At 43.8% G+C, this 19,316-nt stretch overlaps 1 protein-coding gene across 2 annotated transcripts in view; it reads right to left on the reverse strand.

The window, feature by feature from the left end:
- Positions 1-2,314: 2,314 nt before the first annotated feature.
- ALDH18A1 (aldehyde dehydrogenase 18 family member A1) overlaps positions 2,315-19,316 on the reverse strand; it is a 68,222-nt gene continuing 51,220 nt past the window's right edge. For both annotated transcript variants that reach the window (XM_078851071.1, XM_078851072.1), the window contains exons 8-13: positions 18,981-19,118; positions 18,627-18,822; positions 18,361-18,482; positions 9,853-10,039; positions 9,413-9,508; positions 2,315-3,293 (exon numbers count right to left, since the gene is read on the reverse strand). In XM_078851071.1, coding sequence (XP_078707197.1) covers positions 3,112-3,293; positions 9,413-9,508; positions 9,853-10,039; positions 18,361-18,482; positions 18,627-18,822; positions 18,981-19,118 — 921 coding nt within the window. In that variant the 3' untranslated portion in view covers positions 2,315-3,111. The remainder of the gene's footprint in view (positions 3,294-9,412; positions 9,509-9,852; positions 10,040-18,360; positions 18,483-18,626; positions 18,823-18,980; positions 19,119-19,316) is intronic.

Here is a 19,316-nt window from a genome sequence, read left to right on the forward strand (position 1 = left end):
AACCTAGTGACAGAGGATGTGGAAAAAGCTAATGTACTCAATGCTTTTTTTGCCTCTGTATTCACGAACAAGGTCAGCTCCCAGACTACTGCACTGGGCAGCACAGCATGGGGAGGAGGTGACCAGCCCTCTGTGGAGAAAGAAGTGGTTCGGGACTATTTAGAAAAGCTGGATGTGCACAAGTCCACGAGGCTTGATGTGTTGCAACCCAGAGTGCGAAAGGAGTTGGTGGATATGATTGCAGAGCCATTGGCCATTATCTTTGAAAACTCATGGTGATCGGGGGAAGTCCCGGATGACTGGAAAAAAGCTCATGTAGTGCCCATCTTTAAAAAAGGGAAGGAGGAGGATCCTGGGAACTACAGGCCAGCCAGCCTTACCTCAGTCCCTGGAAAAATCGTGGAGCAGGTCCTCAAGGAATCAATTCTGAAGCACTTAGAGGAGAGGAAAGTGATCAGGAACAGTCAGCATGGATTCACCAAGGGCAAGTCATGCCTGACTAATCTAATTGCCTTCTATGACGCGATAACTGGTTCTGTGGATGAAGGGAAAGCAGTGGACGTGTTATTCCTTGACTTTAGCAAATCTTTTGACACTGTCTCCCACAGTATTTTTGCCAGCAAGTTAAAGAAGCATGGGCTGGATGAATGGACTAGAAGGTGGATAGAAAGCTGGCTAGATTGTCAGGCACAACAGGTAGTGATCAATGGCTCCATGTCTAGTTGGCAGCCGGGTATCAAGTGGAGTGCCCCAAGGGTCGGTCCTGGGGCCGGTTTTGTTCAATATCTTCATAAATGATCTGGAGGATGGTGTGGATTGCACTCTCAGCAAATTTGCCGATGACACCACACTGGGAGGAGAGGTAGATACGCTGGAGGGTAGGGATAGGATACAGAGGGACCTAGACCAATTAGAGGATTGGGCCAAAAGAAATCTGATGAGGTTCAACAAGGACAAGTGCAGAGTCCTGCACTTAGGATGGAAGAATCCAATGCACTCCTACAGACTAGGGACCAAATGGCTAGGCAGCAGTTCTGCAGAAAAGGACCTAGGGGTTACAGTGGATGAGAAGCCGGATATGAGTCAACAGTGTGCCCTTGTTGCCAAGAAGGCCAATGGCATTTTGGGATGTATAAGTAGGGGCATTGCCAGCAGATCGAGGGATGTGATCGTTCCCCTCTATTTGACACTGGTGAGGCCTCATCTGGAGTACTGTGTCCAGTTTTGGGCCCCACATTACAAGAAGGATGTGGAAAAATTGGAGAGAGTCCAGCGGAGGGCAACAAAAATGATTAGGGGACTGGAACACATGACTTATGAGGAGAGGCTGAGGGAACTGGGGATGTTCAGTCTACGGAAGAGAAGAATGAGGGGGGATTTGATAGCTGCTTTCAACTACCTGAAAGGGGGTTCCAAAGAGGATGGATCTAGACTGTTCTCAGTGGTAGCAGATGACAGAACAAGGAGTAATGGTCTCAAGTTGCAGTGGGGGAGATTTAGGTTGGATATTAGGAAAAACTTTTTCACTAGGAGGGTGGTGAAACACTGGAATGTGTTACCTAGGGAGGGGGTGGAATCTCCTTCCTTAGAAGTTTTTAAGGTCAGGCTTGACAAAAGCCCTGGCTGGGATGATTTATTTGGGGATCAGTCCTGCTTTGAGCAGGGGGTTGGACTAGATGACCTCCTGAGGTCCCTTCCAACCCTAATATTCTATGATTCTATGACCCTTCATCCCTGACCCTAAACCCTACCCTAACCCCAACCCCTCACCCTAACCCCTAACCCCAACCCAACCGCAACCCTAAACCCTCACTCTAACCCCTAACCTAACCCTAACCCCTCACCCCACCCTCACGTTAACCCTAAACCCTAACCCATTCACACCTGTGTCTTAGCCTTCCCCAAGAGGAAACAGTTCCTTTTCACCCATTAGGTAACAATGCAGCATATAGGCAAAACCGAGGCACACATAGGATTAATAAAAATATTACATAAAATTCCCACTTTGTCACAGATGAGAACAGATAAGGTTCCTAAAATGATGAAGTCTAAATTTAAAAAACCCAGATGCAGCTGCAGTTTGGAACGGAAGTACACGAGCCCTTAACCACTCACAGCAGAATTACGCTGTATTAAATATTACTGTTTTTTTGTGTGAAAAGTGGAAATATTAAAAAAATGCATGGGTGAAAAGTTTAATCATGGGACCAACAGCCCCCATATATTTGGCATCCTTAATTAGGGGAACTCGCTCAAGAGAATTACAATTTTATATCAAGCAATCCACACATTAAGATCCAAAACCATTTTGCGTTAACTTTATTTTGAAAAACAAGGAAATTAAAATAGTTTCCATTCTCTTTTGGAGGTGATTAAGTTTCATATAAAATCTAAGAGCAAAAATATTTGTTACAAATATTAATAAAAGGGTAATGAAATCCACATAATATACAACTATGAAATCTATATTAGTCAGCAATTAAAAGAAATCAAAGATTAAAAAGTATCTCATGGTCAAACATTTTTATACATTTGGAATATTCATTCAGTTGCATCATTTAACATTTAAATACAGAAAAAATAATTGTCACAGCACTTTTGAATTTTCAAAAGCTGCCAAAATCCTAAGTCTTAAAAAGACAAGTTCAGAAATGCCATATCTTCTCTCTGAATTGAAGAGTTACAGAAAAGGAAAAAAGATGTTTTAAACCAACAGGAAGGCATTAAGAAAAACAAATGGCTCCACCCCTAAAACCAAGCACACACATATTGTATCACACAGAGCAAGGAAAGGAAAAAAGGCAGAGGAGAGGCTTTGAGACCTTTCTATGGTTTGAGAGCCCAGGGCTGTGGTATCAGGGTACCCTATCTGCAACAGCTGCATTTGTTGCTGCACAAGGAAACCGTAAGCAGGAGCAAGAACTCTCAGGCACAGATATGATCACTTTGTCTTAATTTTACTGCAGTGACCAAGAAAAACCCGGAGGAACCAAAATGTAGAGACAATGTGTCCGAAGGTAAAGTAAAGTACAATCTCCTCCCCAGAGAGAGCTCTGAAGCCTGAACATCCTCAGTAAACATTTCACACTCATGTGCTCTCCTCAGATGCTCTCAGTTGGTGTTTCTCTGAGGGACGGGAAGGGTCTCATGAAGAAACTTCATACTCCCATGCTCAGAGAAGTCAGAAACAACATGATTCTCCCCTTTCAGCAACCACTTTGTAGTTAATAGCCCTTCAATTCCCACCGGCCCACGGGCATGGATACGAGAAGTACTGATTCCAACCTCTGCACCTGCAACCAAGAGGGAGGTTTAGATACAAAGATGATAAAAGGGAGTTTTGTGCACAGTTAGCTCTTTGCTGGGAGCATTTTCTGCCTTTAGTTCTATAATTTAATTTCTTCTAAGAGGGAAAGAGAAAAGCCTTTGGCTTGTCTTTCCCATTCCATTTTCACAGGGTCCAGAGCAGTATTGTTCAATTTATAGTTTAGAAATTAAAGTAGTATTACACTGCAGACACATGTATTTATTATTATTCATCACAAAAGCATCGTTTCTTTAATATTATTCCTACTGCTCGTCACATTTCATTTTTCAAAAAATGTTGAGTCCATAAATAGATCCCAATCTGGCATCTTAATTTAAAAAAGAAAAATCCTAACTTGCTAAAACTGAGACTGTGTTTGTGCTTTAGTGTCTCTTCCCTTCACACTCTAGGGCAGGGTCTGACAGTACATGAAGTAATGATGTTTATACCATGAAGCAGCAGCTGTGGCCAGGCAGTGTTTCAGTTGACAGAGTCGGAGCAGCTACAGAGGCAATCTGCTGCAGTTGTGCTCCAAACAAGTGTGCTTCCTCCATTCTCTCTATGCAAGTCCCAGAAGCCTGGTGCTGCTGCTTCTTTAAGCACAAGAGCAGTAATGCAGTTCCTCTACAGCACTGCCTTTTCTTTCCCCCTCACTTCAGTTCTGACATGCACTATAAGGTGGGTAGAAAATTGACTAGATTGTCGGGCTCAATGGGTAGTGATCAATGGCTCCATGTCTAGTTGGCAGCCGGTATCAATCGGAGTGCCCCAAGGGTCGGTCCTGGGGCCGGTTTTGTTCAATATCTTCATTAATGATCTGGAGGATGGTGTGGATTGCACCCTCAGCAAGTTTGCAGATGACACTAAACTGGGAGGAGACGTAGATATGCTGGAGGGCAGGGATAGGATACAGAGGGACCTAGACCAATTAGAGGATTGGGCCAAAAGAAATCTGATGAGGTTCAACAAGGACAAGTGCAGAGTCCTGCACTTAGGACGGAAGAATCCAATGCATCGCTACAGACTAGGGACCAAATGGCTAGGCAGCAGTTCTGCAGAAAAGGATCTAGGGGTTACAGTGGACGAGAAGCTGGATATGAGTCAACAGTGTGCCCTTGTAGCCAAGAAGGCCAATGGCATTTTGGGATGTATAAGTAGGGGCACTGCCAGCAGATCGAGGGACGTGATCGTTCCCCTCTATTCGACATTGGTGAGGCCTCATCTGGAGTACTGTGTCCAGTTTTGGGCCCCACATTACAAGAAGGATGTGGAAAAATTGGAGAGAGTCCAGCGGAGGGCAACAAAAATGATTAGGGGATTGGAACACATGACTTACGAGGAGAGGCTGAGGGAACTGGGATTGTTTAGTCTACAGAAGAGAAGAATGAGGGGAGATTTGATAGCTGCTTTCAACTACCTGAAAGGTGGCTCCAAAGAGGATGGATCTAGACTATTCTCAGTGGTAGCGGATGACAGGACAAGGAGTAATGGTCTCAAGTTGCAGTGGGGGAGATTTAGGTTGGATATTAGGAAAAACTTTTTCACTAGGAGGGTGGTGAAACACTGGAATGCGTTACCTAGGGAGGTGGTGGAATCTCCTTCCTTAGAAGTTTTTAAGTCAGGCTTGACAAAGCCCTGGCTGGGATGATTTAATTGGGGATTGGTCCTGCTTTGAGCAGGGGGTTGGACTAGATGACCTCCTGAGGTCCTTTCCAACCCTGATATTCTATGATTCTATGACATTTTAGTAGCTAGTAGCACTGCCTGCTGAAGTATGTGTGAGAGTTGGGATGGTAAGACACATTCATTAATTTCTAGTTCTACCAACAGGATAGATAAAAACAGTGTTTAAAAAATAAGAATGTCATTTAAATAGGTTTATTTTTTTAAACTACTTAACATTAAATTTAAAATTATGACGACCTGTGGCAAGCCATAATGTACTATAATCTAGTAAAATAATTTTAAGTTAAATGAAGATAATACTCAAGCAGTACATGCTTGCTGCAGAAGTTTTAAAGGAAGCCAAACCACTGAACTAGTGGAAGTCATTGGCTAAGTACCTAGTGCCAGAGTTGTTGTGGTGCTAAACCAGCTTTTGACAGCAGCAGCCTCTTCTGTAGATGCAGAAAGAATATTTTCTATATTTCAGTTATTTTACAGTGTCATGGCTACTTATTTCAAAGTTGAAAAACTAATTAGGAGTTGAAAAATCAGGAAACCTTGTTTTCTTCTTCCAATCTATGAATAAAGAATGAGTTCTGAGAACATGAGATTGACTATTTCTAAAATTTTCAATGACTTGGTGACTAGAAACAATCAGTTCTAATCACTAACTACAGATAATACTTGCTTTAATAAATGAGTTAGTTTTAAATATAAAACATGTTTTGATCATTTTTTTCTTCTGATTCAGCACATTTAAGGTTGCTTTATTAAATAAACCAATTTTAAAATGCTGTTTTTGTGCATTTTAATTGAATTCCAATTTTCATATAAATGGAGTTTGACACAAATAATGAAAAATCATTCTGATTTTAAATCGACTGACCCTAGCAATTCTTGAGAAAGTGGCCAGTGAAACCATTTTGGAACTGTAACTAAGGAGAATGCAAAATGGAATAAAAAACCATTGTGATTTTAGGACATGATCTCTCTTGAATCATAGAACTGGAAGGGACCTCAAGAGGTCATCTAGTCCAGTCCCTTGCACTCCTAGCAGAACTAAGTATTACCTAGACCACTCCTGACAGGTGTTTGCCTAACCTGCTCTTAAAAGTCTCCAATGATGGTGTATCTCGGGGGAACACCCTGCATCCCCATGTTCATCCTTATATGATTGTGTGGTATCCAATGCAAAGTTTGTCATGTCTGGTGTCTTCGGAAGGCTCATGATGCACTGAACATTGATGTTATAGGTTGTAATTTCATGTATAATAGTTATGAGGCTGAAAATGCGTCCTCATGGTTTAAAACAAGCCCAGGCAAAACTCTCCAGGAACAGAAGGGCAAGTCAGACCTCATCAGGGCATGTATGGGACAAACCCAGCCCAGCTTCACAGGAACAAAGGACACTGGCCTACACAGCAACAAAGGATCTGTTGGACTGTTGAGTGAGTCACTCCCCTTCCCTTGGTCAGTTGGGAACTACAATGAGGTAATGCTCACCTGACCCTGAAAGGGGGTAAGGGAGGGGGCAAAGCCAAGAGGGAAGAAAGAACATGATAAAAGGTAGAGACATTTGCCATGCTCTTCCTCTCTCTTCCACCTTCATCTATAGATATCACCATCAAGTGACTGAAGCGCTGATCAAAGGGGAGAGCCTGGCTGAAGGACAACCAGCTAGCCTGTGGTGAGAAGCATCTAAGTCTATAAGGGCACTAAAAAAGCGTTAAGAGCAGCTTAGAATGTTTTGCTTTTATTTCATTTAACCAAATTGGACTTCTTGTGCTTTGACTTATAATCACTAAATCTATCTTTTGTAGTTAATAAATTTGTTTGTTTATTCTACCTGAAGCAGTGCCTTTGGTTTGAAGCATGTCAGAGACTCCCCTTGGGATAACAAGCCTGGTGCATATCAATTTCTTTGTTAAATTGACTAACTCATTTCAGCTTGCAGCGTCCAGCGGGCATAACTAGGCACTGCAAGATGGAGGTTCCTAGAGTTGTGTCTGGGACCAGAGATATTGGCTAGTGTCATTCGGTTGCACAATCCAAGCAGCTTACATGCCAGAGGCTGTGCGTGAACAGCCAAGGAGTGGGGGTTCTCACAGCAGAGCAGGGTAAGGCTGGCTCCCAGAGTCAAGGATTGGAGTGACCAAGCAGATCACTGGTCCAGATAACACTAGGGGAACGTCACAAATGGAGATTTCACAACCTCCCTAGGCAATTTATTCCAGTGCTTAACTACCCTGACAGTTCGGAAGTTTTTCCTAATATTCAACCTAAACCTCCCTTGCTGTAAGTTAAGCCAATTGCTTCTTGTCCTAACCTCAGAGGTTAAGTAAAACATTTTTTCTTCCTCCTCCTTGTAACAACCTCTTACATACTTGAAAACTGTTATGTCCCCCCTCAGTCTTCTCTTTTCCAGACTAAAGAAACCCAATTTTTTCAATCTTCCCTCATAGGTCATGTTTTCTAGACCTTTAATCATTTTTGTTGCTCTTCTCTGGCCTCTCTCCAATTTGTCCACATCCTTCCTGAAATGTGGCACCCAGAACTGGACACAATACTCCAGTTGAGGCCTAATCAGTGTGGAGTAGAGTGGAAGAATTCTTGTGTCTTGCTTACAACACTCCTGCTAATACATCTCAGAACGATGCGCTTTTTTTTTTTTTTTTTGGCAACAGCATTACATTGTTGACTCATATTTAGCTTGTGGTCCACTGTGACCCCAAGATCCCTTTTCGCAGTATTCCTTCCTAGGAAGTCATTTCCCATTTTGTGTGTGTGCAACTGATTGTTCCTTCCTAAATGGAGTACTTTGCATTTGTCCTTATTGAATTTCATCCTATTTACTTCAGACCATTTCTCCAGATCATTTTGAATTTTAATCCTATCCTCCAAAGCACTTGCAACCCCTCCTAGCTTGGTATTGTCTGCAAACTTTATAAGTGTACTCTGTATGCCATTATCTAAATCACTGATGAAGATATTGAATAGAACCAGACCCAGAACTGATCTCTGTGGGATCCCACTTGTTATGCTCTTCCAGCATGACTGCGAACCATTGATAACTACTCTCTGGGAATAGTTTCCCAACCGTTTTGCACCCACCTTATAGTAGCTCCATCTAGGTTGGATTTCCCTAGTTTGTTTATGAGAAGGTCATGCGAGACAGTATCAAAAGCTATACTAAAGTCAAGATATACCACATCTACTGCTTCCCCTCATCCACAAGGCTTGTTACCCTGTCAAAGAAAGTTATGAGGTTGGTTTGACACTATTTGTTTTTGACAAATCCATGCTGACTTTTACTTATCACCTTATTATCTTCTAAATGTTTGCAAATTGGTTGCTTAATTATTTGCTCCATTATCTTTCCAGATACAGAAGTTAAGCTGACTGGTCTAATTCCCTGGGTTGTCCTTATTTCCCTTCTTATAGATTGGCACTATATTTGCCCTTTTTCAGTCTTCTGGAAACTCTCCTGTCTTCCATGACTTTTCAAAGATAAAATTGCTAATGTCTCAGATATCTCCTCAGTCAGCTCCTTGAGTATTCTAGGATGCATTTCATCAGGCCCTGGTGACATGAAGACATCTAATTTGTCTAAGTAATTTTTAACTTGTTCTTTCCTTATTTTAGCCTCTTCTGATTCTACCTCATTTTCACTTGTATTCACTATGTTAGACGTCCAATCACCACCAACCTTCTTGGTGAAAACCGAAACAAAATCATTAAGCATCTCTGCCATTTCCACATTTTCTGTCATTATCTACCCCCCCCTCCCCATTGAGTAACGGGCCTACCTTGTCCTTGGTCTTCCTCTTGCTTCTAATGTATTTGCAGAATATTTTCTTGTTACCCTTTATGTCGCTGACTAGTTTGATCTTGTTTTGTGCCTTGGCCTTTCTAATTTTGACCTTACATACTTGTGTTATTTGTTTATATTCATCCTTTATAATTTGACCTATTTTCCACTTTCTGTAGGACTCTCTTTTGATTTTTAATCATTGACGATGTCCTGGTTAAGCCAGGGTGTGTGTGCTATGCGTATGTGCTCAGCGCCAATGAAGCATCAATTTTGGTTGTGGGATCTAAATGCTACTGTAATTTAGTAACATTACATTTTTGTTCTTCAGTTAATCGGAATGTCAAATGGCATAGTATATTTTTTGATCCTGCCCCAGTTAATTCCATCCACCATACAGACTGTCTCCTAATCCTATTGGGTGAAAGGTCTAAGTTTCTACTTTTACTACAGTACCTTCTGTAAAACCCTTTTCATTGGCAGGCAGGCAACACTGTGATCAGAGAAGGGACAATCCCATCCTCCAGGATTCAGGCAGGCATGCTTTATCAATACTTAGGGAAAAGAGTTAAAATCCCAAATTCAGATCTCCAGCTGCAAGCAGCACAAAATAATTCCATTCAAACCCTTACCAAGTCCAAACCGATATCCATCGGAGAATCGTGTGCTGGCGTTCCAGAACACACAGGCACTATCCACATGCTGGAGAAAGAATTCTGCGGTTTTCTCTGAGGGAAAGAGAAAAATCTGAACAGACACAGACGGAACAAGGCACTCATACCAAGTAATGGGTGCATTATGAAAACCTGAACAGATGTAATGCAATGTGAGACTCTGTTAACTGAGCAGCCATGACCAGAACAATGCTCACACATCTCTCCACAGCACAGACATCAAACACAAAGATCTGCAAACAGGAGAATGAGGGACTAGGAGAAGGAGGAAATAAACGACAAAGTTCCCCACCCCTTGTAGGGAGAGCTACTACTGCAGGACAGGTAAAAGTGCATTTCACACACCAGGTGTCTGAAAGTTAAACTGTTGATTGAATAGAGCCATTCAGGTCACTAACCATTCTCTGTGATGATAACATCTGTGTGTGAACTTCCGTACTTGTGGATATGATCAATTGCTTCCTGGACACCGTCCACCACCTCAATGCAACACTCCAGATCCCCATATTCTGTGCGGAGAGATTTTACTTCTGAAGGGCTGAAAGTCAAATACGAGGCAAACTTGGGACCAGCATGAATCTTCACCTGCAAGAACAGAGGATCTGATAGTATTTATCTTTTTTTAAGAGTCTTCCAAGCACTTAATGGCCACTTCTGAATCAGATTCTTACTAGAAGCAGTAAGCCAACTGCAGCATAAAGTTCTTAGCTTATCTGGACTCCTGAATGGAGGTTTACGTCATTACCCGTAGGAGCAATTTCATAGAATCATAGAATCATAGAATATCAGGGTTGGAAGGGACCCCAGAAGGTCATCTAGTCCAACCCCCTGCTCAAAGCAGGACCAATTCCCAGTTAAATCATCCCAGCCAGGGCTTTGTCAAGCCTGACCTTAAAAACCTCTAAGGAAGGAGATTCTACCACCTCCCTAGGTAACGCATTCCAGTGTTTCACCACCCTCTTAGTGAAAAAGTTTTTCCTAATATCCAATCTAAACCTCCCCCACTGCAACTTGAGACCATTACTCCTCGTTCTGTCATCTGCTACCATTGAGAACAGTCTAGAGCCATCCTCTTTGGAACCCCCTTTCAGGTAGTTGAAAGCAGCTATCAAATCCCCCCTCATTCTTCTCTTCTGCAGGCTAAACAATCCCAGCTCCCTCAGCCTCTCCTCATAACTCATGTGTTCCAGTCCCCTAATCATTTTTGTTGCCCTTCGCTGGACTCTCTCCAATTTATCCACATCCTTCTTGAAGTGTGGGGCCCAAAACTGGACACAATACTCCAGATGAGGCCTCACCAATGTCGAATAGAGGGGAACGATCACGTCCCTCGATCTGCTCGCTATGCCCCTACTTATACATCCCAAAATGCCATTGGCCTTCTTGGCAACAAGGGCACACTGCTGACTCATATCCAGCTTCTCGTCCACTGTCACCCCTAGGTCCTTTTCTGCAGAACTGCTGCCTAGCCATTCGGTCCCTAGTCTGTAGCTGTGCATTGGGTTCTTCCGTCCTAAGTGCAGGACCCTGCACTTATCCTTATTGAACCTTCATTTCAGGGAACTTGATGGCCCAGGGAACTAGCAACAGGATATAGACTTTGAGTCATGGTGGCTAGCCAACGAAACATGAGCTCTCAGTAAGATGCTGTAGCTAAAAAGGGCTAACACAATCCTTTGATGTATAAACAGAGAAATATCAAACAGGAATAGGGAGGCAGCATTACATCTAATACAGCACTGGTGAAATCACCACTGGAGTACAGTATTCAGTTCTGGTGTCCATACTTCAAAAAGGGACATTGAAAAATTGGAGAGTTCAGTGAAGAGCTACAAGAATGACCCAAAGTCTAGAAAAAGACACTGAACAACAAGAGACTTAAAGCACTCAACCTATTTAGTTTGCCAAAATTAAGATTAAAAGGAGATTTCAATCAGGACCAAATGTCTTTCTGGAATATATGCTTTAGTCAAACATAAGTTACTGGGTTCAACACAGGAATAAGTGAATGACGTTCTCTAGCCTATGTCATAAAGGAGGTCAGACTAGATGAACTAACGGTCCATTCTCTCTTAAGATCTATTAGTTTAAGCACAGCTTCTAACTAGCTACACAGAGGAAAGATATTGGAGGACTAGTCTACCAGACAGAGGCATAACACAATCCAAAGTCTGGAAGATGAAGCTAGACAAATGCAAACTGGAAATAACATTAACAAGTCTAATAAAAAATTTGAACAGGTTACTAGTCTTCATTACTTAAATTCTTTAAAATTGAGGGGAATGGTCTAGTTCAACCACAATTTATCAGGCTTAATACGTTAATTATCGGTTGAAGTTCTATGACTTGGTCTACATTAAAAAGTTATGTAGATGCCAGGCAGCTTATGTCAACCTAGTTGTGCAACTGAGTCTACGCTTTAATTTGTCTCCCACCGATGTAAGCGCCCCGTTACACTGACACAGTAACACCACCTCCTTGAGCATCGCAGAGCTTCGGTTGACATACTTATGTCAATGCAGTGCGAATGTAGACACTGCATTACTTATGTTAACCCTATCTGTCCTCCAGCAGCTGTCCCACAATGCCCTACACCAACTGCTGTGGTCACCATTGTGAACTACACTGCTCAAGGGTCGTTGAGACTCCCCTTTAAATCCCTGCGAATTTTTGAAATTCCTTGTCCTCATTGCCCAGCTTGGTGAGCACAAGTAGCAGCTCTACATTGTTGAGTGGAGCTGCTCAGCTGACTATGCCGGCTACACGCTCCCGCTTGGAGCAGACAGGAGATACTGGATCTCCTGGGCTCGTGGGGAGAAGAGGCTGCGCAGGCAAACCTTTAAACCTGCTGTAGAAACGTTGACATCTACAAGCAGATTGCTCAGGAATGCAGGACAAGGGGCATGACAGGGCCCAGCAGCAGTGCTGTGTGAAAGCCAAAGAACTGTGCCAGGCACAACAGAAGCTCAGGGAGGCCCAACAATCAATCTGGTGCCAGACTGCAGACCTGCTGCTTTTACAAAGAGCTGCATGCTATACTCGGGAGACTCCAACACCCACACCACTGTGGATACCTCTGAGGAGCCCCAGTCATGGGCCAATGCAGTAAGCAGCATGAAGGAGGAGGACTTGAAAAAGAAAGAGGCGTATGGAAGACAAGCAACTGAAGGATGCAGCTGTGCAGCAAGCCCGGACATGTTTTTGACTCTATCATAGTTCAGCCAGTCGAGCATGGGCAAGCCCAGTGAAGGGGAAGAAAACTCAGGTAAGTATCACAGGTTTCAGAGTAGCAGCCATGTTAGTCTGTATCTGCAAAAAGAACAGGAGTACTTGTGGCACCTTAGAGACTAACAAATTTATTAGAGCAAAAGCTTTCGTGGGCTACAGCCTACTTCATCAGATGCATAGAATGGAACATATAGTAAGAAGATTATATCTATACACACACACACACACACACACACACACACAGAGAAGGTGGAAGTTGCCATACAAACTGTAAGAGGCTAATTAAGATGAGCTACTATCAGCAGGAGAAAAGAACTTTTGTAGTGATAATAAGATGGCCCATTTAGATAGCTGACAAGAAGGTGTGAGGATACTTAACATAGGGAAATAGATTCAATATGTGTAATGACCCAGCCACTCCCAGTCTCTATTCAAAGCCAAGTTAATGGTATCTAGTTTGCATATTAATTAAAGCTCAGCAGTTTCTTGTTGGAGTCTGTTTTTGAAGCTTTTCTGTTGCAAAATTGCCAACCTTAAATCTTTTACTGAGTGGCCAGAGAGGTTGAAGTGTTCTCCTACTGTTTTTTGAATGTTATAATTCCTGATGTCAGATTTGTGTCCATTTATTCTTTTGCGTAGAGACTGTAGCCCACGAAAGCTTATGTTCTAATAAACTTGTTAGTCTCTAAGGTGCCACAAGTACTCCTGTTCTTTTTTCAGGTAAGTATGTAGATACATTTTTAATTACAGGGATGGCAGCCTCAAAGTAGCAGGACACATCTTTTGTCTTTTCATTAATTTACTTGTGCTACAAGAGTCAGTGGTACAACCAAGAGCGGTTGCTATCTGCTTTTCATTGCCCTCTAAAGCAGAGGTGGCCAACCTGTGGCTCCGGAGCCACATGCGGCTCCTTGTATTGGCACCGACGCCGGTGCTGGAGCTACAGGCACCAACTTGGCTCTGCCACAGGCCCTGCCCCCATCCACCCCTTCCCGCCCCCTCCCCTGAGCCTGCCATGCCCTCACTCCACCCCAGAGCCTCCTGCACACTACGAAACAACTGACCGGGAAGTGCGGGGAGGGAGGGGGAGGGCTGATCGGGTGAGCGGGAGGTGCTGGGGGTGGGGGAGCTAATGGGGGGCTGCTGATGTATTACTAAAACAACAAGGAGTCCGGTGGCACCTTAAAGACGAACAGATTTATTTGAGCATCAGCTTTCGTGGGTAAAAGCCTCACTTCTTCAGATGTATGGCTGGTGTAGTGTGCCTCCCCCTCCAAGCTGCAGGCCAGGGCATGAAGCCTTTTTGGCTATGGCTTTCCTTGGTCTGATCTTTGAGCATTCAGTACCCCTGTTCTCACCGTGCACTTCCTGCAATGGGTCCACCTGGATGGGACCCCTGGGGAAGCCAGAGGGGCCCTGCACCCCAACTTTGCAGTCAGCAGTGACTCTCAGCCAGCATTGTAAAACAGAAGGGTTTATTAGTTGACAGGAACATAGCGTAGAACAGAGCTTGTTAGCACAGAAAGCAGGACCATTCGATAAAGTCCATCTTGGGGGGAGGGAACCCCAGAGCCTTGGGGTCCTGACCCTTCCCATTGAGTCTCAAAAGAGGAGACTGCCCCGCTTCCAGTGGCCTGACCTCCGATACACTCGTTGCCCCTCCTCTGGTCTTTGTCTTGCTTCAGTTTGTTGTGCTTTGTTCAATATCTTCATAAATGATCTGGAGGATGGTGTGGATTGCACTCTCAGCAAATTTGCAGATGATACTAAACTGGGAGGAGTGGTAGATACGCTGGAGGGCAGGGGTAAGATACAGAGGGACCTAGACAAATTGGAGGATTGGGCCAAAAGAAATCTGATGAGGTTCAGTAAGGATAAGTGCAGCGTCCTGCACTTAGGACGGAAGAATCCAATGCACAGCTACAGACTAGGGACCAAATGGCTAGGCAGCAGTTCTGCGGAAAAGGACCTAGGGGTGACAGTGGACAAGAAGCTGGATATGAGTCAGCAGTGTGCCCTTGTTGCCAAGAAGGCCAATGGCATTTTGGGATGTATAAGTAGGGGCATAGCGAGCAGATCGAGGGACGTGATCGTCCCCTCTATTCGACATTGGTGAGGCCTCATCTGGAGTACTGTGTCCAGTTTTGGGCCCCACACTACAAGAAGGATGTGGATAAATTGGAAAGAGTCCAGCGAAGGGCAACAAAAATGGTAAGGGTCTGGAACACATGACTTATGAGGAGAGGCTGAGGGAACTGGGATTGTTTAGTCTGCAGAAGAGAAGAATGAGGGGGGATTTGATAGGTGCTTTCAACTACCTGAGAGGTGGTTCCAGAGAGGATGGTTCTAGACTATTCTCAGTGGTAGAAGAGGACAGGACAAGGAGTAATGGTCTCAAGTTGCAGTGGGGAAGGTTTAGGTTGGATATTAGGAAAAACTTTTTCACTAGGAGGGTGGTGAAACACTGGAATGCGTTGCCTAGGGAGGTGGTGGAATCTCCTTCCTTAGAAGTTTTTAAGGTCAGGCTTGACAAAGCCCTGGCTGGGATGATTTAATTGGGGATTGGTCCTGCTTTTGAGCAGGGGGTTGGACTAGATGACCTCCTGAGGTCCCTTCCAACCCTGATATTCTATGATTCTATGATTCCTGGGCAAAATGCACCTGGTCGCATCTCTCTCCTGGTTCTCAGGTTACAAAGGGGGATCGGCCACTGCCTACATGCATGCAGCTGGACCCCCGAGGGTCTCAGCAAAAGTTACCCCCCCACCCTCCTGCCACATAGGCATTGGTGTAATACACAGGGAAACTGAGTATTCATGCAAAACATTAAGGCTCATGTATATCATGACAACGGGAGAAAACCCGCTTTGTCACACCTGTTACTGCACAGTGTCACACAACTCACAGGATCATTCACAAACACAATTAATAGGTGCATTGACAATGTTATATCCCTACATGTACACCAATCACCACACAATTCTTACCAGGCCACAAAAGAGTGGGGCCAGGTAGAGCACACTACAGCAGTGGTGGGCAACTGGTGGCCCGTCAGGGTAATCTGCTGGTGGGCCACGAGACAGTTTGTTTACATTGACCATCTGAAGGCATGGCTGCCTGCAGTTCCCAGTGGCCATGATTCACTGTTCCCGGCCAATGGGAGCTGCGGGAAGGGGCTGCCAGCCTGCACTTCTGTCATGTCACTGCACTCTTATTTTGGTGTCCCTGAGCTGGAGGTCTGGGGCTAGCTTCACATACAGATCCAGGAAGGTAGCCTCACACATCCAAAAGTTCTGCAACCACTGCTCGTCATCCCAAACGAGCATTAAAATGCTATCCCACCAGTCAGTTCTTGTTTCTCAGGTCCAAAAATGGTGCTCCACCAATTGCAGCTGCTCTGTAAATGCCACCAACAAGCTTGAATTGATTCTCGCCATGTCCCACTGCAATCTAACCTCCAAAGAATCATGTTTTCTTTTCATTCGGTTCTTGCAGATCTGCAAACACTACAGCATTGTGCACCCTGTGCTTGCAGCATTCAAGATAATAGTGCAGAGCTGTGCAGGCTACTCAGATAACAGTATGGGATGGAGACCGTTGTAAACTGGGAAGTTGACTCACACCTGCACGACTTGTTTCAGCCCCTCATGCATTGCCAAAACTTCCCAAGAGACAGCATGCTGAAGGATAGCAAGTTGCAGTGGGATACCTACCTATGGTGCACCATACTCTGCATCTGTCAAGGTTCCTTCCCCACTCTGAACTCTAGGGTACAGATGTGGGGACCTGCATGAAAACCTCCAAAGCTTACTTTTACCAGCTTAGGTTAAAACTTCCCCAAGGTACAAATTAACTTTACCCTTTGCCCTTGGAATTTCCACTGCCACCACCAAATTTTAATTGGGTTTACTGGGAAACGTAGTTTGGACACGTCTTTCCCCCCAAAATCCTCCCAACCCTTGCATCCCACTTCCTGGGGAAGGTTTGGTAAAAATCCTCACCAATTTGCATAGGTGACCACAGACCCAAACCTTGGCTCTTAGAACAATGAAAAAGCATTCAGTTTTCTTACAAGAAGACTTTTAATAGAAGTAAAGGAATCACCTCTATAAAATCAGGATGGTAGATACCTTACAGGGTAATTAGATTCAAAACATAGAGAATCCCTCTACGCAAAACCTTAAGTTACAAAAAAGACACACAGACAGGGATAGTCATTCTATTCAGCACAGCTCTTTTCTCAGCCATTTAAAGAAATCATAATCTAACACAAACCTAGCTAGATTACCTACTAAAAGTTCTAAGACTCCATTCCTGTTCTGTCCCCAGCAAAAGCAGCATACAGACAGACACAGACCCTTTGTTTTTCTCCCTCCTCCCAGCTTTTGAAAGTATCTTGTCTCCTCATTGGTCATTTTGGTCAGGTGCCAGTGAGGTTACCTTTAGCTTCCTAACCCTTGACAGGTGAGAGGATTTTTCCTCTGGCCAGGAGGGATTTTAAAGGGGTTTACCCTTCCCTTTATATTTATGACAGCATCAATACAAGTGGTCCTGGTGAGTATGTGCACCACTGACACAAGGAGCCAAATATGCACAAGGACAAGCGATGTATTAACTGTGGCAGTTATATGATGTTATAACTTGAGTCGACAAAAGTTTGTAGTGTTGACATGCCCTAAATCAGAATTGTCCCTTCTTGTCTTAAAAAAAATTCTATTAAGTATATGAAGAATTGCCAATATTGGTCACTGACAAACTACCCTGGACACATTATTGTGGACCACCAGGACAGGCATAGTTAAGATTTAGACTAGCTTTCTGTTTATTGTTTTCTTAATACGTACTTTGGAATTTGTTATCAGGACACATGGCTCACCTTCTCTTCAACCGTTTATTTCTTGCGTTAATAAATCACAGCCTGCACATTCTATTAGCATAACATGTCATACCATGTAATGTTCACAAATACGCAAGGTCTAACTTGGGTGTACAATCCTATATTACTCTGCAACCCACAGCATTTTAAAAATGCTCCTTTCCACAGACTCTTCTAGTAACGCCTGCTGGAACTGCAATACCAGTTTGAAATTCAGGAAATCATTTATTAGCTTTGCTCTGTTGCTTCTTCTGAGACACTAGGGGAGCAGGATGGGCAGGTGCAAAGATATATTGGTATATTGGGTGGAAATTAAACGAATGGGGAGTAGGTGCAAGAAGAACAAATAGGAGAGTGGTAAGAGAAAACAGGAGAAATGGGTAAGGATGAGACAAAGAGGAGGAACAGACACCAAAAGAATGGGTGCAAGCCTGGTGGGCTAGTAGCAGCATATGGAGAAGGTCAGGACCAGTAGTGTCCCTTGCTCCTCATTCCAGGAGGTGCAGAGAACAGAACGTATGTAGCCCAAGGGAAGGAACAGGATTCATGTTATTCACAAAGGACCACCTAAGGCTCAGCAGCAGCATGAGTTCTGAAGGAACTACTTCCAGGATCACCTCTATTCAGCACCTTGGGTGCTCCGATGCTCATATCTCAAGATGGGATGACATTTGCAATACCATCATTTGATTATAAGCCACTGCAGAGATGAGCTGCACATTTCAGCCAGTCCCTTTGTCTGCCAAGCCAGATTACTAACCAAAAATGATTCTCTTTACTAAGTGAGCTGTGCTTGACTAACCTGTTCCACTCTCAACATATCGATGATCTGGTCAAACAAGGGTGTTCGCAGCAAGTCTCGGTGAATTAATAGCGTTTCCAGAGCATTACAGGCAGCAGGATATTCACACTTTGAATCTCTGACTGGGGTTGAAGAATGGACAATTGGTTACATACCACTTCACATTAGAAAGGTGTTGAAAAGCACATGAGCAGATACAGCTTTGTTGACCATATCATGCATTCCATATCAAACTCATCAGAATTAAAAGGCATCTCCCATCTTACCTATTCTGGTGACCTTCTCTACACTGGCCTCTGTATCCACGTATATATGGCAGATCCCTTCACTGTGCCCCATAACCGGGATTCCTTTAGCAGCTTTCTGGATATCCCTAACCAGCTGAGAAGAGCCACGTGGAATGATCAGGTCTATCAGTTTATCCAAACGGCAAAGATCTTCTACTTCCTCTCTGGTGTTTACCTGGAGTAACCAAGCCAAGACATTATTATAGACTTTGAAGGACTTTGAGCATGGTATCATCCAGAAAGTACTGTATGTGTACTGCACACACATCCTACATTCACGAAAGTACTGTATGTGTAGCGTGACAAATCCTAGATTCATTTCGTGGCACTCACCAGCTGCACTGCATCCTTGACCCCATGGATGGAAAGTGCTTCTTGTGTTAGATGGTGAAGGATTTGATTGCTATGTGCTGCCTCTTTCCCTCCTTTAAGTAATAAGCCATTTCCACTGGCAATCGCCAAGGCAGACACCTGTCACAAAAGGAGAGAAGAGATCAGCACCACAGAATACATCTATTAATACAGACATAAGATTCACTATCTTCTCTCACTGGGGAACTGTTAGGCACCAAGCACACAAAGTTCCTCAGTTGAAAATGTAAAATATTGCAGAAATAAGTCCATAATTTTCAAAATACTGTTGGCAAGGGACCAAGGGCTGGTGGATAT

This window comes from Lepidochelys kempii, unplaced genomic scaffold, assembly GCF_965140285.1.
Source record: "Lepidochelys kempii isolate rLepKem1 unplaced genomic scaffold, rLepKem1.hap1 scaffold_295, whole genome shotgun sequence".
Lineage (NCBI taxonomy): Eukaryota > Metazoa > Chordata > Testudines > Cheloniidae > Lepidochelys > Lepidochelys kempii.